The following is a 25,376-nucleotide window of genomic DNA, read 5'->3' on the forward strand; positions in this document are numbered from 1 at the left end:
GCAATAATGTTTGTACATTCACGTACTACCGACAAACCTCAAAGGTTTCTCATTTCTCGCTCAAATGTCTTTCGTATTATAATATATTTTGTAGAATTATATGATATCGAAAAGAAGCTCTGAAAAAGCTCTCAAATGATCTAGAACGAAGTACAAATATATTATCTACGTATGAATCCAATTAATTAACATTGAATGATACGTCGAGATGAGAAAATAATTATTGTTTCAATTAACAGAGAAGACATTGTACTATATATTTATCAATATGCAAGAGAATAAAAACCTGCAGAAGTGTGTCGGTACTTTAAATCGATCGTGTGTGTAACTGGAATCGATATTCGGGATAATTCGCGAAACCGCCTGAAATTTGATGAAACAAAAAAAAAAAAAGAAATCATAGACGGTCGTCTTGAACCATTTTATCCTAATAATCGCAAACATCACACCGTTCAATCATGTTGTAACGATATTAATGAAACGAAAAGAAGAAGCATCATGAATATAATAGAAGTCGAGTGATCGAGCAAGTGTTTGGCTGTGCAGTAGTATAGGAAGAAAAAGAAAAAAAAATGAATATGAAAAAGCGAGTAATAGAAACAGTGAGTGAGATATAGAAATATGCAAAAAAAGAAAATTAGAAAAAAGCGAGAAAGAGAAAGGATGCGAAAGTAAGAGAATAAGATTCAGATGTTATTCGAAGATCAGTGAAAGTATTCCTATATCTGTTTGCCCAATCGTCATTCTTATTCTCAGGAACGCGTTTTTATGCCCTTAAAAGGGCTTCGCCGTCACGCGATACAGGATCATCGTGTCTGTCGAGAATGTCCATAGAAAAAGGGTGAAACGGGAAAGAAAAGAAATTCTATGAAACGGAATGGTCTACACGTGTCGGCCTACACGTGCCTCCCGAAAAAATTCCCGATTTATAATGTCGATGGAAAATCGACTTTATCGAGAGGACGTCATTCAAACAGATCCGCGTACGAATACTGTAGCTGATTATATTGACACTTTGCTGCTTTAACGAGCTGCAGTCTACCATGTATATATTTTCATTAATGTATGTATAATAAAATATATTCGAGATAATATACGCTTCTAACGGATATATTTGCAATCCACTCCATCAATGCAATCAAAACATTGTTTCGATAATATGTAATAATAAATTCAATAATTTAAAACTATATTTCGACAAATAAATAAGTTGAAGTTGTGTGTATTTTATTGATACCGCAATAATCTTTACGTAATAATTTTTAATAATCAATAATCAATAATTCAAAGTGATTCTTTGAGAACGAACTAGTAGATATTTGAAAATATCGAACGTGACGTGTAATATTCGAGAAGCTGCGATAATGATATCGATTGATCGATAGTATTATATCCAGCAGATGTCATTATTGTCGTGAACACATGTCCGTTGTATTTGCGGTTTGTTGAAACATAACCTATGAAATGAGAAACATTTGGGAAAACTAAATATTTTTAGTGATTGGTAATTAATTGATTCTTACGTAAATGAATTTAATTGTACAACAAACATCATTTGTTTCAGAATAATATTGTAATTTCTAATTTTATATTAAATATCTGCCTGTATTTTTACAGATCTGAATAGTTTGTTAATATAATCTACAAAAGATATTGAAAATGAGTAAATACAGAAGGCAAGAAACCTCAAGCGAGGATAGTGATAGTGAGGAAGAAAGGCGTAAGAAAGATATAAAAGAGAGAGATGAATTTGCGAATCGTCTCAAAGCAAAAGATGATAGTAAGACACGAAAAGTTGCTATGCCCACTGGCTCTGGAGCAGGTAAAATGTTGCAATATTTGAGCTTTTTTCCCTTTGAGAATTAATAAAAAAAAAATGTTTTTTTTTTTCTTCTTTTTTTTTTTTTTTTTTTTTTTTTTAAAGCTGAGGCAGCAAAAAGACTTAAACTCATGGAAACTGATGCAAGAGAAAAGCTTGTTCCAAAACTAAGAGTGGATTCCCGTAGAAAATATTTAGAAAAACGTAAAGAGGATAAAGTGGCCGAATTAGAAGCAGATATTATTGATGATGAATACCTGTTTGAAGAAGAAATGTAATTCATTAATTATATTTAAATTGATAATAATAATAATATAAGTAAAGCTGTTAATAAATATCGTTTGATATAGTTTAACGGAACGTGAAAAGCGTGAAAGAGCACATAAGAAACAATTATTACAATTGGCAAAGGAACATGAAAAGGCAAGGGAACTTGAAAGAGTACAAAGATATCATATGCCTTTGGAAAAGAAGAAATTAGAAGCTGAGGCAGAACCACCTGATACAGAACCACCACAATCTGAACAAAGTAAATGGGAATCCGATCAGATGTCATCTGCTGTATTTAGATTTGGGGCAAAAGACAGAAAAGGTATAATGATAATTATAATAATTCATTATCTTTATGATTCATTAATATGAATTTAAATAACAGCACAACAGGATTATGATCTTTTATTGGAGGATGAAATAGAATTTATTCAAGCACTGCGTATGCCTGGAAGTGAAAAAGGTACAAAGCGTGAATCAAGTCCTTCTCCGCAGGCTAAAATTTTACAAACCATACAAGAAACAAAAAAGAGCTTACCAATATATCCATTTAAGAATGATCTTATTCAAGCTATTAAAGAACATCAGGTATTGGATCGATTTGAAACAAATCTTATTGCAAAACTTAATAGATAATAAATAAAATTTATCACCATTATTTCAGATTCTGATCATAGAAGGTGAAACAGGTTCAGGAAAAACTACACAAATTCCACAATATTTATATGAATCGGGTTTTGCGGTGAATGACAAAATTATTGGTTGTAGCGAGCCTCGCAGAGTGGCAGCGATGTCCGTAGCCGCTAGAGTGGCTCATGAAATGGCTGTAAAACTTGGAAACGAAGTTGGTTATGCAATTCGTTTCGAAGATTGCACGTCTCATCGTACGCGTATAAAATACATGACTGATGGCACATTACATCGTGAATTCCTTAGTCAACCTGATTTAGCGTCATATAGGTAAACTTTTCAAATGCGAGAAAACAATTTATTGTAAATTGTAATTGGTATTATTTTGAAATATACGTTGTTTCTAGCGTAATGATAATTGACGAAGCACATGAGCGCACATTGCATACCGACATTTTATTTGGCTTGGTCAAGGATATTACAAGATTTCGTTCAGACTTGAAATTATTAATTTCTTCTGCAACGTTAGATGCAACAAAGTTTAGCGAATTCTTCGACGATGCTCCAATTTTTCGTATACCTGGCCGTCGTTTTCCTGTAGATATATATTATACAAAAGCACCTGAGGCGGATTATATCGATGCATGTGTAGTCTCGATTCTTCAAATTCATGCGACCCAACCGCCAGGAGATGTGCTAGTATTTCTAACTGGTGAGTATATAATTGACATAAATCATTAGGATCGTTTTATCGAACGTATACATAGTTCCAAGCATCATCAATTAGAATATTCATGACATTTAGCGAACTAGTTGCAAATCAACTAGTAACTTAAAAAAATGTCGATAAGGTCAGGACGAGATTGAGACGTGTCAAGAGATGTTACAAGAGAGAGTAAGAAGGCTGGGAAGTAAGTTGGCGGAACTTTTGATATTACCCGTTTATGCGAACTTGCCAAGTGATATGCAAGCTAAAATATTTCAACCTACTCCACCCGGTGCTAGAAAGGTATTTTTATTATTTTCCTTCATTTACCTCCACAAATCTACTTATGTATTAACTTATCTCAATAGGTTGTTCTGGCTACTAACATAGCAGAGACGTCTTTAACCATTGACAATATCGTTTACGTAATAGATCCTGGATTTGCGAAGCAGAATAATTTTAATTCGCGAACAGGAATGGAAAGTTTGATGGTTGTTCCGATTAGTAAAGCTTCTGCGATGCAGCGAGCAGGTCGTGCTGGCAGAGTAGCACCTGGTAAATGTTTCAGACTTTACACAGCATGGGCATATCAGCACGAATTGGAGGATAATACTGTACCTGAAATACAAAGGATAAATCTTGGTTTGTATTGATACGATTGAATCGTTTAACGAAATTAATTTCATCGCTCGCATAATAATAAAATGATAAAAATTACATTATAGGTAATGCAGTGCTCACATTAAAAGCCCTAGGTATTAACGATTTAGTTCATTTTGATTTTCTCGATCCACCGCCGCATGAAACATTAGTATTAGCTTTAGAGCAACTTTATGCTTTGGGTGCTCTCAATCATCGCGGTGAATTAACTAAACTCGGCCGACGAATGGCAGAATTTCCACTTGATCCAATGATGGCAAAAATGTTGTTAGCCAGCGAACGTTATCGTTGCTCCGAAGAGGTGGCCACAATAGCTGCAATGCTTTCTGTAAACGGAGCAATTTTCTATAGACCTAAAGATAAAATTATACATGCAGATACAGCTCGAAAAAATTTTCATGTCCCTGGCGGAGATCATCTCACTCTTCTAAATGTTTATAATCAGTGGCAACAAAGCGATTTTAGTACTCATTGGTGTTACGAAAATTTTATTCAGCATAGGTATGATGCACGAATTGTTTTCTTCCTTGTTTTACTTTGACATCGTCGTAACGATATATTCGTTCGATTAGATCGATGAAACGAGCCAGAGATGTTAGGGAACAGTTAATCGGCTTGATGCAACGTGTTGAAATGGAACTTGTCTCGGGTATTACAGAAACCGTTAATATTCGGAAGGTATCTAATTTGTGTTTTTTTTTTTTTTTTTTATCAGCTAACTTTGAAACTTCTAATTACTCTTATATTATAGATTTATTCCTAAAATATTTCAGGCAATTACGGCAGGTTATTTCTATCACGTAGCTCGTTTGTCAAAGGGAGGCCATTATAAAACAGCAAAACATAATCAAACTGTATCGATTCATCCGAATAGTTCTTTATTTCAAGAACTTCCGCGATGGTTGCTTTATCACGAATTAGTATTTACAACGAAAGAATTCATGCGACAGGTATTATTTCGTAAAAATCTTCGAATTAATAATTTAATATAAACATTTAATAGATGTCTCTAATCGTTTTAACGAATTTATTAAATATATCTAGGTTACGGAAATAGAAAGCAAATGGTTGTTGGAAGTTGCACCACATTATTACAAGCCCAAAGAACTTGAAGACTCGACGAATAAAAAAATGCCTAAAGTTGCAGGCAGAGCACGACCAGATGCAACTACCTAAGTAACAGTAGATAAAATAGTTTTTGTACAGACGAAACTTTTATATCGCAAAAAATAAAATCACAATCCTTCATGATTGTACAATATTTTAGTATACCTTTGTAAAATGTAAATCCATTACTCATAGGATATATTTTATCATATTCCTTCGTTTCAGAGCAACTATTCGAAAGAGAATATAAAAAGAAATATGTGTAATTACTCGTTAAACGATAATGAAGCATACCTAAGAACTTTATACATTTTAAAAGCCTTTAGAATAATCAACTTGAATCGTATATCGTAGAATCTCGTCATTTATTTCTAACTATTTATATAATAATGTTGTAATTATACGTGATACTCGTAGGCAGAGAAATTGTTTGAAAACGATATACTAACTCGAATGCAGTGTTATAAAAATTTACCGACGGTATAGCCAGATAGAGAGAGAAAGAAAAACAGGATAATTATTGGCTATACATTATGATGTAAATTACATAGTATGTAGAATAAGACGATCTAAATATTTACTGTACTGGTAAAGAAGCCCTTCTTCCGTTGTTAACAAAGAAAGTATGAATAAAGAATAAACACAGAAAGACATTCATAACTATGGAACGTGCATACGTACGTACTAATAATTTGGTATTTTAGTATTTCTTATCTTCAGTGAGAAGATGAAACATATTTTTTTTTCTTTTCTCGTTTTTTCTTTCTTTTTTTTTTATTTTTATTTTATTTTTCTTTTTTTTTTTTTCTTTTTTTTTTTTTTAAGGACAAACTCCATCGAGATTCTACAATCTTGTGAAGCAAAAGATTGTCATATAAAATTGACTAAAAGATAAAACAAAATATTAATCGGAAGAATGCATACTCTTCCTTTGTCATTCGGCTTATTAACTTACGTTGGTTTTTGGCGACCAACCAAATGGTCATCGAATTCTTTGAAATATTTCATTTATAACGTTTATACGGCTTTCATGGTATTCCTGCTTTATACATTCGCATTCTGTGGATTCATGGATGCTCTGATTGATCATAACTTGGATAACTTACTCGAAAAGTTTTCGCTCTTTATATCCGTAATAGGAGTGTGTATCAAAGTGACGAATATTTTAATCAATCGAAAGACTGTTATTTCAGTTGCAGATATGCTTCTAAAGGAGATATGCATTCCACGTGATTCTAAGGAGCTGGCGATTAAACAGAAGTTCGATAAAAATGCCAAGTGAGTACTAATTAAATGATAGATAGATATTATATTCGGATACTAGTTAGTAAAGATAAGCCGTATAGTCAGCATTTTATATATAAGCCGATTAATAACGCTTTTTAGAAAGTTACAAATTAATGTAAAACGTCTTACCTTAGGATTATAACAATTTATTGCGAAATCTTGAACGAGACAACCGTCTTCTTCGCCACTGTCGCTCAATTTGGTAAATTCTTAGAAACTCGTACTTTACCACTTGCCAATTGGACACCATACGATCGTACCTCGAATATCATGTTTTGGATGACTTTACTTCATCAATCCCTTGGTCTCATGGTGTGTGCCAATTCAAGCGTGGCTCATGAGACCATAATATCCGGACTGATGATACAAATTTGTGCTCAATTGGAAATACTCTGTCATCGGGCAAGAATATTGCCAACGTTTCTGCAAAAGATACAGAAAAATTATTCCTCTGAAGAGGATCTTAAAAAAGTCGAAAATAAAATTATTGGTGAATTGGTCGAGTATCATCTTTACGTTTATAAGTAAAAAATTATTATAATTTCATTGAAAATAATGATATTGGTTGTTGATATATAGATACTTTTATACATTATTTGTATTTTTATTTTATATGTAAAATATACATGAGAGAAATACGAATTATTATTTTGTTACATTTATCGGCATTCTTATTTGTTCGTTTCATTGTTATTATTGATATCGTTATAATCTTATGAACTCATCATTTTAGATATTTATGTATAATACTTTTTCGGGCACTGTTACAAAGAAATTGTTTAATTTTAGATTTGCTAAAAAGGTCAACGATGTGTTCACCTTTATGATATTCATGCAATTTTCTATAAGCTCTACAGTACTCTGCATGAGCGTGTATAAATTATCAACAAAAGATGTGATAAGCCTTGATTTCCTTTGGACATTTTTTTATCTCGCGTGTATGCTCACACAACTCTTTCTTTATTGTTGGTTTGGTAACGAAGTTACTTTAAGGGTCGGTATTTCATTGAAAAAAGAAAAGGAAAAATACATTATCTATTTATTTTTCATATGATTATACCTTCTTTTTTTTTTTTTTATTATTATTATTTCATTTTAATTTTGTAGAGTAAAAAGATTGGAGACGCATTTTATGAAATGGATTGGACGTCATTAAGAGATAGAGTAATTAAAAGTCTTATTATAGTAATGGCACGAACAAAGAAAACTATCGAAATGAATAGTGGATACATAGTAAAACTCTCAGCAAAATCGTTTATGACCGTAAGTAACAAAGAAAGAATTAACGGGTAACATATTATCTTTTTAATAATTGTACGCTTATTAATTTTATGATTTAATTTCAGATAATTAAGGCCTCATATTCTGCTTATAATGTTTTACAAACTTCGTCATAATATAATTCTTATATTTACAAATATATATATATATATATCATGTAACGGTGTAATTTCGTTCCATACCTTAAAACGTAGTCAATATTGTTAGTCCATTTTTCATTTCTACTAAGATCCACGAGAATAAGGAATAATAATAATAATAATAATAACAATAATAATAGAAGAATTATAGTATAAATATGATATCAATGCAGAATTGATTGTTCGAGTTTTTACTCGAAACTCATCTATACGTATCGATGGCTAGATAGAATTACTTGTGCTTATAGAGGGAATATTTTTAATTATTTATGAAATAAAATATCGAAAAGGCAAAAATACGTTGAAAGTTTTTAATTACAGACGAAAGACATGAAAGTCGTTAATGGCCAATAAATTATGCAACATTGATTTGTCCCTATGTCTGTCTCACTGTTTCTTACAATATTCGATAGGATTTATTTTATTTCTAAAGCGATAGAAATAACTGGAGCGTACGACAGAACGTACAGCAAGTTATAAAAAATTACTGACTGTATAGACGGAGATAATTACTGACTATACTTCGTAATGCGAACGATGTTTTAATGAACGGAAGAAAAGGAAAGACAATTTTTATAAATTCTTTTGCATATCGTACATAAGTCTTACATTTAAATTTATTATCTTATTGCAAGCTCTGATTATAAATCCTTACAGTATTTTCTTTTCGAGAGGAAGAGAAATACGAAAGATAGATTATAAACCAGACAGATATTACAAAGAACATCTTATAAATCGTAAAAATGCATATTCTTCCTGTATCATTTGCATTGTTTACGTACGTTGGATATTGGCGACCAGTGAATTGGCCAAAAAATTCTTTCAAATCCTATCTTTATAATCTTTACACTCTATTCATGATATTCATTTTATGTTTATTCGCATTTTGTGAAATCATCGATGCTTATGTCGATCATAATGTAAACACGTTCATTGAAAAGTTTACTCTTACGATATCGGTCATAGCAGTGTGTATTAAAGTTATAAATCTCACTTTGCGTCGGGAAAGTATTATTTCGTTGATCAATATGCTTTTGAAAGATGATTGTGTACCACGGGATTTGGGGGAACAAAAGATAAAGGAGAAATTCGACGAGAACGCTAAGTGAGTTATTTCTAAGTAGTACTTACTGAAATATGGTCTGACTCGTATAAGTAGAAAGTATCGTCGATGCGATTCGACAAATGCGCTTCTCGTATGTCTCAGTAATAAGAAATAATCTTTTATTATATATATTTTATACTCACGAGAATTGTTGTCATAAAGAAATAATTCTTGTTATTTTCTTTATTGACATTAGGAAGATCACGATATATTGCGAATTTTTAAACGAGGCAACAGTAGTCTTCGCCATAGTATCACAGATCGTAGACGCCGTAAAAGAACGTATCCTGCCATTTGCCAATTGGACTCCTTACGATCATTCCTCGGACAGTATGTTTTGGATCTCTTTGATTCATCAGTCCGTAGCTCTTTTGGTGTGTGCAAATGCAAGTGTTGCTCATGAGACCATCATTTCTGGATTGATGTTACAAATTTGTGCACAATTGGAGATATTTGGTCATCGTGTAAAAATGTTGCCGATATTACTGAAAATGGCAAGAAAGAATTGCGATTATATCGTTAATTGGACGAGAGAGGAGAAAAGAATCATTCGTGAATTAATCGAGTATCATCTTTACATATACAGGTAAACAATATCTTCAGAAAGTAAAATATTAAGAAAGAAAATAATGAAGATATAATCCTTTCCATCTTCTAGTTTTGCGACTAAAGTCAACGACGTTTTTACTACGATGATCATGCTACAGTTCTCTATAAGTTCGATTGTACTCTGTTTGACCGTTTTTAGGATGTCCAAGACAGAAATCACTAGCTTTGAATTTTTATGGGCAGTTTTTTATCTTGCCTCTATGTTCATGCAAATTTTTCTCTATTGTTGGTTCGGCAACGAAGTGATATTAAAGGTCGATGTACACATAATATCTTTTATGTGGCATACAAAATTCTATACGTGTAATTATTGTTTTATATTTCTTTGTTTTCCTTTTTTCTTTTTTTTTTGTTTTTTTTTTTTTTTTTTTTTTTTTTGTTAACAGAGCAAGCAAATCGGAGAGGTGTTTTATGAAATGGATTGGACATCATTAAGAACTGACATTATCAAAATTCTTCCTATCATAATGTCTCGAACAACAAAACCTATTGAAATGAGAAGTGGCTATGTGATAGTATTGTCAGCTCAATCGTTTACAAGTGTGAGTTAGTTTTTTCTTTTTTTTTTTTCAAGACAGACATATTCTCTAATACTTCACATCGTTCTTATATAACGTTTAAACAAATTGCAGATATTGAATACATCATACACAGCTTACAACGTTTTGCAAAAATCCTCATAATAATTGAAAAAGTTCAGTTAGAGCAATCAACGTTAGTAAAAGCAAAAGTATCGATATTTTTCTGTACACAAAAATGTACAAAAAAATGTATAAAAAATAAGATATTAATTGTTTTACAGTTAACAATTATAAATCGACTTACTTCGAGTATTATTTTTCTAAAAACGATCTCCCTTTTCCAACGATCATTTTGTTCTTTGCTTTATTTTCACGATTTTTTTTTTCTTTTATTTGAAAAGTATTTCATTCTTGCTTTATAGGAATTTTTAATAATGAAAAATGGCAACATTCGCACATTTGCACAATATTTGCAAAAAGAATCCTTCACTATGTAATCATACAAATTCAGAGAGGAAAATATCTTTGCCTCTACAAAACGCTTAGGAATAATTAATAATGATAAATATAGAACATTGCAAAGTCATTGTTTTCTTCTAGGCAGTATTGTTTTATCGGTATGACAAAGTGTATGTAATTTTTCAAATTGATATTACAGTAATGATATACTTTCCATTTAGGGGAGAAGTAGAATAATATCGACCGTACGATTCATGGGAGAAGAAAAATATGAATAAACTGACACGTAACGTCATATCAGTTTGTGAGAAAATTTCACAATATTCGTTCCTAAGACAGGAACGATCTAATTCAACGAAAGATATATCTGTTTTAGGCTGAAGGCCTAATTTGTAGGTTCGCGTAGACGATGTCAGAGAACTAATATTTAAAAAAATCTATAAAGTTATTAATTTATCGAAAAATGACGATTTTAGCATCGACTTTAATGATTCTCAGTATCTGCGGATGCTGGAGACCACCATCCTGGTCATTTTCATATTACAAAAATCTTGTATACAATTTATACAATATCTGTGTAATTTTTCTAGTATCGTCTTTATCCTTATCGCAAATCATTGGTATTGCCTTAAACATTTCGAGCGATCTTTCCGAAGAAATTTACATATCTTTGACGATCGCTGTATCTTGTTTAAAAATGTTAACTTTTAAATACAATCATAACGATGTCGTCAAGTTAATTAACGCTTTAGCAGAGGAACCATACAGGCCATCGGATAATGAAGAAATTCAAATTCAATTGCAATTTGAAAAATTAGCACGGTCGGTTCTAGTAATAATCATACGATTTCTTGTAATATATGATTTTTCTTTTTACATTGGATATTGGATATTTAATTTGATTTCTATCAAAAATACTTTGCTATTTCTTCTTTCCAGGTTCAACACAAACGGTTATACATCGTTAATTGGATTTTCGGTGAGCAGCTACGTATTTATGTCTTTACTTACAGACCTCAGGGAAAAACAATTAACTTTTCAAGTTTGGTTACCATTTGACAGCACGACACCTGTTATATATTACTTAACGTACACTCAACAAATGTTAGGTATGACATTAGCCGGCTTTCTTAACGTCGCTCTAGATTCTTTGATCTGTGGCATTTTTATACATATTTGTTGTCAAATCAAAATTTTGGAAAATCGTTTGATGAAAATCTCCAACGAACAGAAGGCACTTTTAAAATTATGTGTTCGTCATCATGAATGCATATACAAGTTAGTTCACATTAGAGATTTTATAAACAATTAATTTGAAAATTAATTCTTGTCCGCGGAATGTCACTTTTATAATTTTAATAAGAAATTAAGTAAGTCGCAATATGAAATAAATAATTTCTTCATTGACGTATACAGATTCGCAGATAAAGTAAATAAAATATTTGGAGTTATAATGTTCATTCAGTTCTTCGGTAGCACAATGACAGTCTCTTTTACGTTATATCAATTGACAAAAATATCATCAACTTCTGTCGAATATGCAAAAATGTCGCTCTACATGTATTGCATGTTAATACAAATTTATCTCTACTGCTGGTATGGAAATTTAGTGACTTTAAAGGTCTGGTGAGAATTTAATATAATAGATAAATATTATAAATTCATTAGTGCTTATATAGGAATAACCATATTAAAATGTGTTTGAGAAAAATATGTAAATCATTATGTATGAAATAATACTTAATACTTTTAATATTCAGAGCAAAGAAATTATCAACAAGATCTTTGAAATAAATTGGACGATACTTGACAATAGCATCAAGACTTCCTTATTGATTATGATGAATCGTACTATGAATCCGATCTCATTAGTCGTTATGAAAATTTTCTCTCTGAATCTCGATTCATTCATCAGTGTCAGTATTTGCATGGCAATATTAAAATATCATGTAGTTAATTATTATATAATTTCATCGTTATCTCTTTTTTTTTTTTTTGTTTTTTTTTTTTGTTTCTTTCTTTCAGATAATTAAAACTGCCTATTCGGCTTATAATCTTTTACAGCAAACGCAAGAATAACAGAAAGAAAAGATGTAGAAATGATGCAGAAAGGAATAAAAAATATTGCCTAAGTTTGTAGTTACAAATAATAGACCAACAATATTAATGCTAATAAATATCAAAAAGGTATAAAAGTATTATAAAAAGAAAAAAAAAAAATAAAAGAATAAATGATTTACTTGCAAGGAACCTGTCGTACGACTTCCCTATTTATCTGAAGACAATATCATTGAGAATTTTCTTGAAAAAAAGAGAGTTGTACATTTCACGAATAGCTACCTTCGCAAAGTATTCCTTTCTATTATGTCGCTGCTACCATACAGCAGCGCATACGAATAATTAATAATCAATAATGATAGAACCTAGAAAAGTCGTCGTTCTTTTCTGAAAGATAATTTACATACCACAACGTTATTTTCGAAATCGTATCTTTTCATAGTGGACATTATAATAATGACGTACTTCAATGATAAAGTATAGAATTACATTGAACGTATCATTTATGGGGAAGACAAAATACTCGTATCAATGAAATAGATAAGTGTTCTTTTAGTTCGTGAGAATATTTCATTCAGTGCATGCCGGAAACCGGGAAGTTAGACTTCATGAAAAATTGTTTATCGTAAAATGATCGAAGGATTTATAATACTCGTAGAAAAAGTAGACGATGCTAGAAAAGTGATATCTCAAAAAATAAATTGACCTTTTTTTCATTCGCATATAATTATGGCTGTATTAAAATCGATATTTATTATTCTCAATATCTGCGGATGCTGGAGACCTTCATCTTGGTCGCTCTCCTTTTATAAATGCCTCATTTATAATTTATATACAATCTTCATAGCTTTTTTCATATCATTTTTGTCTTTATTAGAAATTATTAGTATTGCTTTAAATGCAAACAAATCGAACAATGTTTCCGACGATATTTACATATTCTTGGCACAATTTGTATCTTGTTTTAAAATGTTTAGTCTTGTGGTCAATCGTAATAATATTCTTAATTTAATTTTTATTTTGGGACAAGAACCATATAAACCATTGAACGATGTGGAAGCGAACATTCAAATTAAGTTCGACAAATTGTCTAGGTTTGTTATATAAATTTTCAAATATACAAAAAAAAGTATATACTATTTAAACTGTTTATATGACATATACAATGTAAATATCGAAACATTTGGATATTTTTTTTTCTCAGGTTAAACACTCACAGTTACGCATCGTTGATCACGTTATCAGTGAGCAGCTTTGTATTTTTCTCATTGATAACAGACTTTAGAAAAAGACAATTAACTTTTCGAACTTGGTTGCCTTTTGACGATAACATGACACCCGTTGTATTTTATTTAACATACGCTTACCAAATGATAGCAATGATATTAGGAGCAATGATACACGTCGCTTTAGATACTCTGATTTGCGATCTTCTCCTAAACATTTGCTGTCAGATTAGAATCTTGGAAAATCGCCTCAAGAATATCACGAATGAACGAAAGGCCATTTTGAAGCTTTGCATTCGTCATCACGAATGTATATACGGGTAAATTTTTCTCGAGTGATTTTTTTAAATATAGTTACAAAAAAATGTCTACCGATTTTTCTTCTCTTTCTTTTTTTTTTTTTTTCTTTCGTTTAGGTTTGCTGCTGACGTAAATAGCACGTTTAAATTTGCAATTTTCGTCCAATTTCTTGCAAGTACATTGACAGTCTGTTTTACTCTGTTCCATATAACGAAAATATCAGCGAATAGTTTGGAATTTATAAAAATGACATTTTTTATGTCTAGTATGTTAACCCAAGTGTATCTCTATTGCTGGTACGGACATTTAGTCACTCTAAAGGTGTGGTAAATGGAATACTTATTATCTGTCGATTACCATTAAATTTAATTCTCGTGGAAATTAATTTAAGTAATTTAATTAAAAAAAAAAAACACTTGACCTGATAAAAATTCTTTTTTCCTATTAAACACTATTTCATTTCTGTAAAAAATAATTGCCAAAAATCTTTAAAGTAATCCCTTTTTACTTACGTATAAAATAATATTTCGTTTATTACGCAGAGCAAAGAAATTATCTACCAAATGTTCGATACAGATTTGATGGAGCTAAACAATGACATCAAGAAGAGTCTTTTGATCATGATGCATCGTACGACGAGACCTATCGTTATTATCGTTATGAATCTGTTTCCTCTGAATATCGATTCGTTCGTGAGCGTCAGTATGTTTATCAATATGATATCAGAATGTGATAATAGGTCCATGTTTTATGATCGTCTTATTTTTCAGATACTTAAGACCGCATACACTGCATACAACTTCTTGGAACAAACTTAAGAAGAGTAAATAGAAGAGACGTAGAAAAACAAAAAACTAATGTAAATTATTTGAACGTAGATACGATAAACTTATAATGTAATGATTGAAAATTACAAGAAAGATGAAAAAAGAAAAATAAAATAATTTACCTGCAGGAAAAGTCATCAGGTTTCCTGTTTTATTGTTTAAGGTAATACAACTATAATTGAAAATACAAATATGATTGAAAGATATGAATAATTTTAATTGTGATGTACAGAATTTTGTTTTCTCGAAAACTGAATAGCTTATGTCGTCTTGGGAATTGTTTTCAAACGTTGAACCGACAGAATAATCATTGATATACAGGTAAGTAGTGAAGACGTAAAAAATAACAAGAGAAATTCTAATCTTCTTTAATAAGTTTAGCTTTCCACAAATAGCAAGCATAGCAATTCACAGACTTAGCTATGTTATAATAATTTCATGTCAGAGAAAAAAATCAAAGCATTGTTACCCTACTATGTTGGGAATTCTACGCAGAATGCATAGGAATAATTAATAATCAATAATGATAGAACATTGTAGAGTCGTCGTTCGTTTCTATCGAAGTAGAGAGGGGTGATTTACATAATAAAATACCATTTAAGAAAACGCATCTTTTCATAGTTGTTATTATAATAATAACATACTTCTATTTCAACGTATTAAATTACTTTCATCGTATCATTCATATGAGAGAAAGAATAGTCGCATCAATAAAATAAAGATTTAGTTTGTGTGAATATATCCTTCAGTGCATGTCGGAAGTTAGACTTTATGAAAAATTGCTCGTCGTATAATGATCGAAGGATTATTATCCTCGTAGAAAGTTCAAGTAAACGATGCTAGAAAAGCAATATCTCAAAAAATAAATTGATTTCTTTCAATTGATTTCTGACATTCGCGTATAACTATGGCTATATTAAAATCGATATTTATTATTCTCAGTATCTGCGGATGCTGGAGACCTTTATCTTGGTCGTTATCCTTTTATAAATGTCTCGCTCATAATTTATACACAACCTTTATAGCTGTTCTATTAGCATCTCTGGCTTTATCGCAAATAATCGGTATTGCTTCAATCGCAATTGATTCGGGCGAAGTTTCCGATGATATTTACGTATTCTTGGCACATTTAGTATCTTGTTTTAAAATGTTAAGTCTTGTGGTCAATCGTAATAATATTGTTAAATTAATTGATACTCTGGAACAAGAACCGTATCAACCATTGGACGATATGGAAACGAACATTCAAATAAAGTTTGACAAATTGTCTCGGTTTGTAATACAAATTGCAAAATGATTTGTATAATATATATATATATATATATATTATTTAAATTATATTATATTATATTATACATATATAATTTACATATCAAAGTATTTGAATATTTTTCTTTCTCAGGTTCAATATTCACAGTTATATATCTTTGATCACATTCACGGTGAGCCACTTTTTATTTATGTCATTGATTACAGACTTTAGAAAAAGGCAATTAACTCTTCGAGCTTGGTTGCCTTTTGACAATAATATGACACCCGTTGTATATTATTTAACTTACGCTCACCAAATGATAGCGCTGACATATGGAACAGTGATTCACGTCGCTGTAGATACTCTGATTAGCGATTTTCTGCTAAACATTTGCTGTCAGATTAAAATCTTAGAAAGTCGCCTTACGAATATCACGAATGAACGAAAGGCTATTTTGAAACTTTGCATTCATCATCACGAATGTATATACAGGTAAATTATTGTGGAGTGATTTTTTTAAATATAGTTGCAAAAAAAAATGACTAACGATTTTTCTTTTTTAGATTTGCTGCAAACATAAATAAAACTTTTAAATTTGCAATCTTAATCCAATTTCTTGCAAGTACATTCACAGTTTGTTTCACTCTGTTCCAAATAACAAAAATATCAACAAATAGTTTAGAATTTTTTAAAATGACATTATTTATTTTTGGCTTGTTAATCCAAGTGTATCTCTACTGCTGGTACGGACATTTAGTCACTCTTAAGGTCTGGTAAAAGTAATATTAATTATCTATCGATTACCATTAATTTTAATTCTCATGGAAATTAATTTAATTAATTTAATTAAAAAAAAAGCAATTGTAATAATGAAAATTCTTTTTTCCTATCAAACACTATTTCATTTCTGTAAAAAACAATTGCCGAAAATCTTTAATCATTCTACTTATTTATAAAATAATATTTTATTTATTAAGCAGAGCGAAGAAATTGCCCAAAAAATGTTCGGTACAGGTTTGATGGAGCTAAGCAATGACATCAAGAAGTGTCTTTTGATTATGATGCATCGTACGACAAGGCCAATCGTTATTATCGTTATGAATCTATTTCCTCTAAATATCGATTCATTCGTGAGCGTCAGTAAATTTATGTTGACATCAATATATGATAATAGTTCCATGTTTTAGGGTTTTCTTATTTTTCAGATACTTAAGACCGCATACACGGCATACAACTTCTTGGAACAAACTTAAGAAGAGTAAGTAGAAGAGACGTAGAAAAACAAAAAAGCAATGTAAATTATTTGAACATATGTCTAGATATAATAAACTTGTAATGTAATGATTGAAAATCGCAATAGAGATAAAAAGAGAAGAATAAAGTAATTTACCTGCAGGAGAAGTCATCAGGCTTCCCGTTTTATTCTTTAAGGTAATACAATTATAATTGAAAATACAAATATGATTATAAAATAATATGGATAATTTTAATTTTGATGTACAGAATTTTGTTTTTTCGTAAACTGAACAGCTTATATCGTCTTGGGAATTGTTCTCAAATCTTGTTCTACCTATAGAATAATCATTGATATACAGGTAAGCAGTGAAGACGTAAAAAATAACAAGAGAAATTCTAATCTTCTTTAATAAGTTTAGCTTTCCACAAATAGCAAGCATAGCAATTCACAGACTTAGCTATGTTATAATAATTTCATGTCAGAGAAAAAAATCAAAGCATTTTTACCTTACTATGTCGGGAATTCTACGCAGAATGCATAGGAATAATTAATAATCAATAATGATAGAACATTGTAGAGTCGTCGTTCGTTTCTATCGAAGTAGAGAGGGGTGATTTACATAATAGAATACCATTTAAGAAAACGCATCTTTTCATAGTTGTTATTATAATAATAACATACTTCTATTTCAACGTATTAAATTACTTTCATCGTATCATTCATATGAGAGAAAGAATAGTCGCATCAATAAAATAAAGATTTAGTTTGTGAGAATATATCCTCACAGTGCATGTCGGAAGTTAGACTTTATGAAAAATTGCTCGTCGTATAATGATCGAAGGATTATTATCCTCGTAGAAAGTTCAAGTAAACGATGCTAGAAAAGTAATATCTCAAAAAATAAATTGATTTCTTTTCATTCGCGTATAACTATGGCTATATTAAAATCGATATTTATTATTCTCAGTATCTGCGGATGTTGGAGACCTTCATCTTGGTCGCACTCGTTTTTTAAATGCCTCGCTCATGATTTATACACATTCTTTATAGCTCTTCTAGTATCATCTCTGTCTTTATCGCAAATGATCGGTATTGCTTCAATCGCAATTGATTCGGGCGAAGTTTCCGATGATATTTACGTATTCTTGACACATTTTGTATCTTGTTTTAAAATGTTATGTCTTGTGGTCAATCGTAACAATATTGTTAAATTAATTGATACTCTGGGACAAGAACCGTATCGACCATTGGACGATATGGAAACGAACATTCAAACAAAGTTTGACAAATTGTCTCGGTTTGTAATATAAATTGCAAAATGATTTTATATATATATATATATATACACACACACAAATATATATATATATATGTATTGTTCAAATTTAATTATATTGTGCATATATAATTTACTATCAAAGTATTTGGATATTTTTCTTTCTCAGGTTCAACATTCACAGTTATGTATCCTTGATTACATTCACGGTGAGCCACTTTTTATTCATGTCATTGATTACAGACTTTAGAAAAAGACAATTAACTTTTCGAGCTTGGTTGCCATTCGACGATAGCATGACACCCGTTGTATTTTATTTAACTTACGCTCACCAAATGATAGCACTGACATTAGGGGCAGTGATTCATATCGCTCTAGATACTCTGATCAGCGATCTTCTCCTAAACATTTGCTGTCAGATTAGAATTTTGGAAAATCGCCTTACAAATATCACGAATGAACGAAAGGTCATTTTGAAACTTTGCATTCGTCATCACGAATGTATATACGGGTAAATTTTTCTAGAGTGACTTTTTTTAAAGGTAGGTATGAAAAGAATGTCTAACGAGTTTTCTTTTCTTTTTTTGTTTCATTCAGATTTGCTGCTGACGTAAATAGAACGTTTAAATTTGCAATCTTCGTCCAATTTCTTGCAAGTACATTCATAATCTGTTTTATTCTATTCCAAATAACAAAAATATCAGTTAATAGTATGGAATTTTTAAAAATGACATTGTTTATGTTTGGCATGTTAATCCAAGTGTATCTCTACTGCTGGTATGGGCATTTAGTCACTGTTAAGGTCTGGTAAAAGTAAAATTTATTATCTATCGATTACCATTAATTTTAATTCTCATGGAAATTACACGTTCACTTGGTGATGAACATTTCTGGAAATTGATGAAATACACTTGACCTGATAAAAATTCTTTTTTCCTATCAAACACTATTTCATTTCTGTAAAAAATAATTGCCAAAAATCTTAAAAGTAATCCCTTTTTACTTACGTATAAAATAATATTTCGTTTATTACGCAGAGCAAAGAAATTATCTACCAAATGTTCGATACAGATTTGATGGAGCTAAACAATGACATCAAAAAGAGTCTTTTGATTATGATGCATCGTACGACGAGGCCTATCGTTATTATCGTTATGAATCTATTTCCTGTGAATATCGATTCGTTCGTGAGCGTCAGTATATTTATCAATATGATATCAAAACGTGGTAATAGTTCCATGTTTTATGATTCTCTTCTTTTGCAGATAGTTAAGACCGCATACACGGCATACAATTTCTTGGCACAAACTTAAGAAGAGTAAGTGGAAAGATGTAGAAAAAGAAACCAATGTAAATGATTTCAATTAGTGCTTAGATATGATAGACTTATGATGTAAATATTAAAAATTGCAATAGAGATAAAAAGAGAAGAATAAAATAATATTAGCTACAAGAAAATTCATTGGGCTTCCTGTTTTATCGCTTAAGGTAATAAAATTATATTTTCATGTACAACTGGACAGCTTATAACATATTGTTTTCAAACATTGAAACTAAAGGATAATTATTGAAATAAAAATAAGTAGAATATAAAGAGAGGAATTTTAATCTTCATAGAAAAGTTTTACCTCTCGCGAATAGCTACCTTTGCAGAAGAAAGACTCAGGAATGTTATAATAATTTTATTGTCAGAGAGAAAAGAATCAAAGCATTTTTTCCCTTCTATGTCAGGAATTCCACGCACAGTGCATAGGAATAATTAATAATCAATAATGACGGAACATTGAAGGGTCGTCGTTCTTTTCTGCGAGATAGAGAAGAACGATTTACATAATAAAATCTTTAAGAAATCGTATCTTTTCATAGTTGACATTATAATAATGGCATACTTCTGTTACAAAGCATAAAATTACGTTGATCGTATCATTTATAGGGGAGAGACAATATATCAATAAAATAGAAAAGTGTTCTTTTAGTTCATGAGAATATGTATTTCTTTTTAGTGCACGTTGTGTTGCCAAGTAAATGGTTGGTAAAAAATGATCGAAGAATTTATAGTCTTTGTGAAAAGTTCAAGTAGACGATATTAAAAAAAAAAAAAAAAAAAAAAAATAAGGGAAAGTTATATCTTAAAAAAAATTATCACAAAAAATTTTATCGTTAATACGAAAAATGATGATTTTAGCATCGTCGTTTACGATTCTCAGCATCTGCGGATGCTGGAGACCTCCATCTTGGTCATTATCGTTTTATAAACGTTTCGCGTATAATTTATACACGATCTTTATAGCTTTTGTAGTATCTACTGTATCATTGTCACAAGCCATCGGTATTGTTCTGAACGAAGGCGATTCGAGTGATTCTTCCGATGACATTTATATATTCTTCGCGATACTTATATCTTGTTTCAAAATGCTAAGTCTAATAATCAATCGCAATAAAATTGTTAATTTTGTTAGTACTTTAAGACAAAAACCATACAAACCATCCGATGGCGTGGAAACAAGAATTCAAATCAAGTTTGACAATTGGTCGAGGTTAGCAATACAAATTATTTATAATATATTCAATGATTACGCATTTGTATTTTATTTAATTTGATTTAAAAAGAAAATCGTAATATTTCTTTTTTGTAGATTGAACACACATTGTTACGTTTTCTTACTTTTTTTATCAACCGTTAGTTTCATATCCTTGTCTGTAACTACAAATTTGGTAAGGAGAAAATTAACTTTTCAAGCTTGGTTGCCTTTTGATAATAACATGACAACCTTTATATTTTACTTAACATACTTTCATCAAATATCAGCACTTGTAATAGCACCAACACTTCACGTTGCTTTGGATTGTTTAATATTCGGTTTTCTAATACATATTTGTTGTCAAATCAAAATTTTGGAAAATCGTCTGATGAAGATCACAAACGAAAATAAGCCTGTTCTAAGGCTTTGTATCCGCCATCACGACTGTATATACAAGTTAGTTAATTACAATGGTTTGCGAAATTTTTATTTAACGTCATTCTTTTGATTATCAAATATGATTCACAGACGTTTACTCGCACATGACTGCTATAACATTAAAAATTAACATAATCTACAAATATTTTTAATAGATCTTTCTAAAGAAGAAAGACTTCTGTTTCAATCCGTGAAATAAAAAACCCGAATAAAATGAATAATTCTACTTTTCTTTCATAGATTAGCCAATAAGGTGAATAAGATGTTCGAATTTACGATCTTCATTCAATTTTTCATCACCACATCGACAATATGTTTTACATTGTACCAATTAACAAAAGTTTCACCGATTTCCTTCGAGTGCGTAAAAATATTGATCTACATAATTTGCATATTAACACAAATATATCTCTATTGTTGGTACGGAAATTTAGTTGAAACGAAGGTTTGATTATAAGTTAAACATTTTTCAACGCATAAATACAATGAATATTTTCAAATTAGATGAAATTCTTATTTGTCGAAAATGAAATAATATCTTTTTTCAGAGCGAAGAAATTGCAACGATAATTTTCGATATAGATTGGATAACACTTAGCGATGACATCAGGAAAAATCTTTTGTTTATGATGAAACGTACGATGAAACCAATCGTCTTCGTCGTCATAAGAATTCTTCCTGTCAATTTCGATTCTTTCGTCAAAGTTAGTATTCACATACCCCTATAATACCGGATCCTATACTTCGCCACTATGTCTCTTATTTTAGGTACTTAAAACATCGTACTCGGCATATAATATTTTGCAGCAGACAAAAGAAAAATAAGAAGAAACGTAATATCGAAAAGGGAAAAGAATAAGTGTGTAAAAGAATCGGTTCGCAATGTAAATGTTGGTAGGATAGAAAATATACATATAGGGAGAGAATAATAAAAGTTTTACCTGCAAGAGAGCTGCCTGTTGTATTTCTTTCTTTTGTTACGTGACAATATCATACTGAGTAAAGTGCACTCTATCATTTGATAAATCCATCGATAATAAAAATTTCAAATGGCTGGAATTGTATGCATTAGGATAAACAGTAGTCTCTTCTTATGCGACTATTGCTTGAGGGGGAAAGAGGGACATATCTTTTCCTGAATAGTACTATAGGTAGAAGGACAGTATCACTTCGTTTATCGTACGGAAAAATTCGTGACCTTTTAGCGAAATGTGAATTACGATTTTGTAAAACGAAATAATTCGTAACAACTTTTATTAAATTTTTCTTTAAATTTCTTTCTCTTTTCATTTCGACGATATCGGATCGTTGGATGAAAAAAGAACAAAGAGATAATTTAATAAATTCATAAAGAAAAAACAAAATAAATTATATAATTGCAAGATAATTATAACATTAATAATGAGCATATTATCGTTGACTTTAAAAATTTTAATATTTTGTGGCGTATGGAAGCCAAAATCCTGGACAACGACTTGCAAAAAAATAATTTATGGTACATATACTTTTCTCGTGATATCGTTCGTACATTCCTTTCTATGGTCGCAAATGATTGACATGGTCACTGTCGACAATATGAATGACTTCATTGAAAGCTCTCATATGCTTTTGACAATGGTGATCGGTTTTTGTAAAGCAGTGAACATATTGATGGCACGAGAGAAGATTATAAAATTAATTGATGCTCTCACTGATGGAATATGTCTTTCTCTTGATTCCGAAGAGTCGAAGATTCAAGAGAAATATGATCGGACTATTCGGTGAGTTTAATACTTTTCGTAATACTACTTTAATGTAATTATCTTTTCAATCTAAATTTGTTGTATTTTGTTTGAAAATGAATAATATGATATAACATTGATAAAAATAATAAGAAAATGAAAGAGAAGAGAACGGAAAGACAGATTTTTCTATAGATATTTCATCTGTACAGGGCTAATACGCTTCATTATGCCATCATGATCGAGACGTCAGTTTTATCGAGCATTTTAAATTCCCTTTTAACTGACTTACAAGCGAAAACGTTGCCCTTTAGAGCCTGGATACCTTACGATTATTCTTCCTCAATCGTTTTTTACTTAACTTACTTTTATCAAATGATATCGATGACAGCCTGTTCTCTCTTTCACGTTGCAATAGATGCACTGTTCTGTGGATTTTTATTACAAATTTGTTGTCAAATAGATAAATTGAAGTGTCGATTGAAACGCTTAAACTGTGATGGTCTCGACGGTCTTCGAAAATGCATTCAACATCATTATCAAATTTATCAGTAAGTTTTTTTTTTTTTTCTTTTCTTTTCTTTGTTTATCGACAAGAGATTGTTTATTATTTGAAGAAAGTATAAAGCCTTTTCTACTTGCAATAATTTTCACTTACTTCACTTTATCTCTCTGTAGAATCGCTGAAAAAGTGAACGAAGCTTTTGTTATGACGATATTTTCTCAATTTTTCATCAGTTCAATAGTCCTTTGCTCGAGCATGTTCGAGCTACTTAAAAATGATCTACTGAGTACAGAATTTATGGCCCTGATAATATATTTGTCAACTTTATTGGTACAAATTTATATTTTTTGTTGGTACGGCAATGAAGTGAAATTAAAGGTTCGTTAATTGAATAAGTGATACTAAATATGATATCGACTGAAATCAATCGAGTTCGAATTTAAGATTGTAAACAATAAAGATCATTTTTCATTTGTTCTCAGAGTATTCACATTGCCGTCGCATTTGCCGAGTCAAATTGGATGTCGTTAGATAATAGTTCGCAAAAAATGATTCTAATAATGATGCAACGTGCAGCAAATCCCATCGAATTTGTTAGCGGATATTTTATTACCGTAAATCTCGATACCTTCGTGAACGTAAGTATGATTTTATGTATGATTAATACAATTTTTTATTAAACTCGAACAATTGTTTAATTACAGTTGATCAAAACCTCCTATTCGGCATATAATGTTCTTCAAAAAGCGCAATGAACAATGAGAAAGGCGAATATTCCAAAACTTAAAAACTACTTACGTGTATGTATATACACACGCACTTAGAAATTTGTTAATACACGTATAGTTGTATATAAACATATGAGATCCTCGCAGGTATCATTTAATCTTGTTTTTTAATTGTCGTTAATTATTAATAAGGTCAAATAATGTTATTATACATATACAAATAACAATGTAAAAATTATCATTTTATTAATTCAATTTCTTCTTTTTAAAATAACTACTAAAAAATTACTTTTTACTCGATTTACAATCTACTCGAACGAAGCAAAGATCAATGAAGAAGATTGAAAGAGTTAAACGATCGTAAATTTGCCAAACGGACTGTATACTCAGCACTATATTCACCTGATTATTTTAACGAAACAATATAGAGAACGTAACAAAAAAAAAAAAAAAAAGAAAAAGCGATTGAATCTTCAAATATTTATACAGTCTTTCAAGGATCTTGAAATTTGGCCAATTTTTTAATAGTAGTATCGTTATACAATGATAAAGGCGTATATATGTATGTAAATAGCAGTGTTAAAAGATAAACGTGGCCAATGGTCAGACAATAAATTCGAATTTTGAGCGTCGTTTTTAAATTTCAATAGATCAATTTACAATAACAATTATGTTTTCTTCTAATCTTCGTT

The 25,376-nt window shown here is 30.5% G+C and overlaps 8 protein-coding genes across 18 annotated transcripts in view; all 8 read left to right on the forward strand.

The window, feature by feature from the left end:
• LOC118439980 (F-box/LRR-repeat protein fbxl-1) overlaps nucleotides 1-1,092 on the forward strand; it is a 10,818-nt gene extending 9,726 nt beyond the window's left edge. For all 5 annotated transcript variants that reach the window (XM_035862328.2, XM_035862330.2, XM_035862331.2 and 2 more), the window contains one exon: nucleotides 1-1,092. This exon is cut by the window's left edge and continues 2,785 nt beyond it. The gene's annotated coding sequence lies outside the window, so the exon portion shown is untranslated.
• Nucleotides 1,093-1,399: 307 nt separating this feature from the next.
• On the forward strand, nucleotides 1,400-5,854 carry l(2)37Cb (DEAH-box helicase 16 lethal (2) 37Cb). The gene is made up of 13 exons (XM_035862324.2): nucleotides 1,400-1,504; nucleotides 1,618-1,822; nucleotides 1,925-2,093; nucleotides 2,170-2,411; nucleotides 2,475-2,677; nucleotides 2,754-3,049; nucleotides 3,127-3,431; nucleotides 3,571-3,728; nucleotides 3,794-4,067; nucleotides 4,151-4,586; nucleotides 4,658-4,763; nucleotides 4,859-5,035; nucleotides 5,130-5,854. Exons 2-13 carry the CDS (start codon nucleotides 1,660-1,662, stop codon nucleotides 5,259-5,261), a joined length of 2,661 nt encoding a protein of 886 aa, XP_035718217.1. The 5' UTR covers nucleotides 1,400-1,504; nucleotides 1,618-1,659; the 3' UTR covers nucleotides 5,262-5,854.
• A 36-nt stretch (nucleotides 5,855-5,890) lies between these two features.
• Nucleotides 5,891-10,342, forward strand: LOC118440070 (uncharacterized). Its single transcript, XM_085661399.1, has 10 exons — nucleotides 5,891-6,470; nucleotides 6,614-7,003; nucleotides 7,269-7,473; nucleotides 7,587-7,742; nucleotides 7,826-7,869; nucleotides 8,640-9,005; nucleotides 9,202-9,591; nucleotides 9,664-9,868; nucleotides 10,001-10,156; nucleotides 10,247-10,342. Exons 1-10 carry the CDS (start codon nucleotides 6,109-6,111, stop codon nucleotides 10,295-10,297), a joined length of 2,325 nt encoding a protein of 774 aa, XP_085517525.1. The 5' UTR covers nucleotides 5,891-6,108; the 3' UTR covers nucleotides 10,298-10,342.
• Nucleotides 10,343-10,914: 572 nt separating this feature from the next.
• Nucleotides 10,915-12,745, forward strand: LOC118440071 (odorant receptor 46a-like). The gene is made up of 5 exons (XM_035862575.2): nucleotides 10,915-11,416; nucleotides 11,534-11,872; nucleotides 12,011-12,215; nucleotides 12,355-12,510; nucleotides 12,620-12,745. The coding sequence occupies exons 1-5, from the start codon at nucleotides 11,058-11,060 to the stop codon at nucleotides 12,671-12,673; spliced, it is 1,113 nt and encodes a 370-aa protein (XP_035718468.1). The 5' UTR covers nucleotides 10,915-11,057; the 3' UTR covers nucleotides 12,674-12,745.
• Nucleotides 12,746-13,225: 480 nt separating this feature from the next.
• On the forward strand, nucleotides 13,226-17,598 carry LOC118440072 (uncharacterized). The gene is made up of 10 exons (XM_085661400.1): nucleotides 13,226-13,746; nucleotides 13,857-14,198; nucleotides 14,295-14,499; nucleotides 14,721-14,876; nucleotides 14,949-14,993; nucleotides 15,907-16,277; nucleotides 16,408-16,749; nucleotides 16,821-17,025; nucleotides 17,238-17,393; nucleotides 17,463-17,598. The coding sequence occupies exons 1-10, from the start codon at nucleotides 13,382-13,384 to the stop codon at nucleotides 17,508-17,510; spliced, it is 2,235 nt and encodes a 744-aa protein (XP_085517526.1). The 5' UTR covers nucleotides 13,226-13,381; the 3' UTR covers nucleotides 17,511-17,598.
• Nucleotides 17,599-18,424: 826 nt separating this feature from the next.
• LOC146872552 (odorant receptor 94a-like) lies at nucleotides 18,425-20,173 on the forward strand. Of its 7 annotated transcripts, none has more exons than XR_014982944.1 (6): nucleotides 18,425-18,791; nucleotides 18,940-19,281; nucleotides 19,368-19,426; nucleotides 19,532-19,572; nucleotides 19,842-19,963; nucleotides 20,040-20,051. XR_014982944.1 is itself a non-coding variant. In XM_085661185.1 (6 exons), exons 1-6 carry the CDS (start codon nucleotides 18,427-18,429, stop codon nucleotides 20,136-20,138), a joined length of 1,062 nt encoding a protein of 353 aa, XP_085517311.1. In that variant the 5' UTR covers nucleotides 18,425-18,426; the 3' UTR covers nucleotides 20,139-20,173. The 7 variants fall into 7 exon arrangements, 3 of the variants coding, with proteins under 3 accessions (XP_085517311.1, XP_085517309.1, XP_085517310.1); XM_085661185.1 differs by having other exon boundaries at nucleotides 19,808-19,963; nucleotides 20,040-20,173; XR_014982943.1 differs by having other exon boundaries at nucleotides 19,368-19,572.
• Nucleotides 20,174-20,903: 730 nt separating this feature from the next.
• On the forward strand, nucleotides 20,904-22,646 carry LOC118440073 (4-vinylanisole receptor-like). Its single transcript, XM_085661187.1, has 5 exons — nucleotides 20,904-21,307; nucleotides 21,407-21,748; nucleotides 21,971-22,175; nucleotides 22,279-22,434; nucleotides 22,499-22,646. The coding sequence occupies exons 1-5, from the start codon at nucleotides 20,943-20,945 to the stop codon at nucleotides 22,553-22,555; spliced, it is 1,125 nt and encodes a 374-aa protein (XP_085517313.1). The 5' UTR covers nucleotides 20,904-20,942; the 3' UTR covers nucleotides 22,556-22,646.
• A 485-nt stretch (nucleotides 22,647-23,131) lies between these two features.
• On the forward strand, nucleotides 23,132-24,892 carry LOC118440075 (odorant receptor Or1-like). The gene is made up of 5 exons (XM_035862578.2): nucleotides 23,132-23,490; nucleotides 23,664-24,002; nucleotides 24,130-24,334; nucleotides 24,439-24,594; nucleotides 24,661-24,892. Exons 1-5 carry the CDS (start codon nucleotides 23,132-23,134, stop codon nucleotides 24,709-24,711), a joined length of 1,110 nt encoding a protein of 369 aa, XP_035718471.1. The 3' UTR covers nucleotides 24,712-24,892.
• Nucleotides 24,893-25,376: the final 484 nt, after the last annotated feature.

This window comes from Vespa mandarinia, chromosome 14 (assembly GCF_050613455.1).
Source record: "Vespa mandarinia isolate Hongniang chromosome 14, ASM5061345v1, whole genome shotgun sequence".
In the NCBI taxonomy this organism is placed as follows: Eukaryota; Metazoa; Arthropoda; class Insecta; order Hymenoptera; family Vespidae; genus Vespa; species Vespa mandarinia.

Excerpts from the sequence above, each read along its gene's own strand:
- LOC118440070 (XM_085661399.1), top strand. The coding sequence starts at position 6,109 with ATGCATACTCTTCCTTTGTCATTCGGCTTATTAACTTACGTTGGTTTT. Across the intron at positions 7,004-7,268 it reads TATCATCTTTACGTTTATAA|ATTTGCTAAAAAGGTCAACG; the intron begins GTAAAAAATTAT and ends GTTTAATTTTAG. Across the intron at positions 9,869-10,000 it reads GCAACGAAGTGATATTAAAG|AGCAAGCAAATCGGAGAGGT; the intron begins GTCGATGTACAC and ends TTTTGTTAACAG.
- LOC118440071 (XM_035862575.2), top strand. The coding sequence starts at position 11,058 with ATGACGATTTTAGCATCGACTTTAATGATTCTCAGTATCTGCGGATGC. Across the intron at positions 11,873-12,010 it reads CATCATGAATGCATATACAA|ATTCGCAGATAAAGTAAATA; the intron begins GTTAGTTCACAT and ends TGACGTATACAG. Across the intron at positions 12,511-12,619 it reads ATCTCGATTCATTCATCAGT|ATAATTAAAACTGCCTATTC; the intron begins GTCAGTATTTGC and ends TCTTTCTTTCAG.
- LOC118440072 (XM_085661400.1), top strand. The coding sequence starts at position 13,382 with ATGGCTGTATTAAAATCGATATTTATTATTCTCAATATCTGCGGATGC. Across the intron at positions 13,747-13,856 it reads AAGTTCGACAAATTGTCTAG|GTTAAACACTCACAGTTACG; the intron begins GTTTGTTATATA and ends TTTTTTTCTCAG. Across the intron at positions 16,278-16,407 it reads AAGTTTGACAAATTGTCTCG|GTTCAATATTCACAGTTATA; the intron begins GTTTGTAATACA and ends TTTCTTTCTCAG.
- LOC146872552 (XM_085661183.1), top strand. The coding sequence starts at position 18,427 with ATGGCTATATTAAAATCGATATTTATTATTCTCAGTATCTGCGGATGT. Across the intron at positions 18,792-18,939 it reads AAGTTTGACAAATTGTCTCG|GTTCAACATTCACAGTTATG; the intron begins GTTTGTAATATA and ends TTTCTTTCTCAG. Across the intron at positions 19,282-19,367 it reads CATCACGAATGTATATACGG|ATTTGCTGCTGACGTAAATA; the intron begins GTAAATTTTTCT and ends TGTTTCATTCAG.
- LOC118440073 (XM_085661187.1), top strand. The coding sequence starts at position 20,943 with ATGATGATTTTAGCATCGTCGTTTACGATTCTCAGCATCTGCGGATGC. Across the intron at positions 21,308-21,406 it reads AAGTTTGACAATTGGTCGAG|ATTGAACACACATTGTTACG; the intron begins GTTAGCAATACA and ends TCTTTTTTGTAG. Across the intron at positions 22,176-22,278 it reads GAAATTTAGTTGAAACGAAG|AGCGAAGAAATTGCAACGAT; the intron begins GTTTGATTATAA and ends ATCTTTTTTCAG.
- LOC118440075 (XM_035862578.2), top strand. The coding sequence starts at position 23,132 with ATGAGCATATTATCGTTGACTTTAAAAATTTTAATATTTTGTGGCGTA. Across the intron at positions 23,491-23,663 it reads AAATATGATCGGACTATTCG|GGCTAATACGCTTCATTATG; the intron begins GTGAGTTTAATA and ends TCATCTGTACAG. Across the intron at positions 24,335-24,438 it reads GCAATGAAGTGAAATTAAAG|AGTATTCACATTGCCGTCGC; the intron begins GTTCGTTAATTG and ends ATTTGTTCTCAG.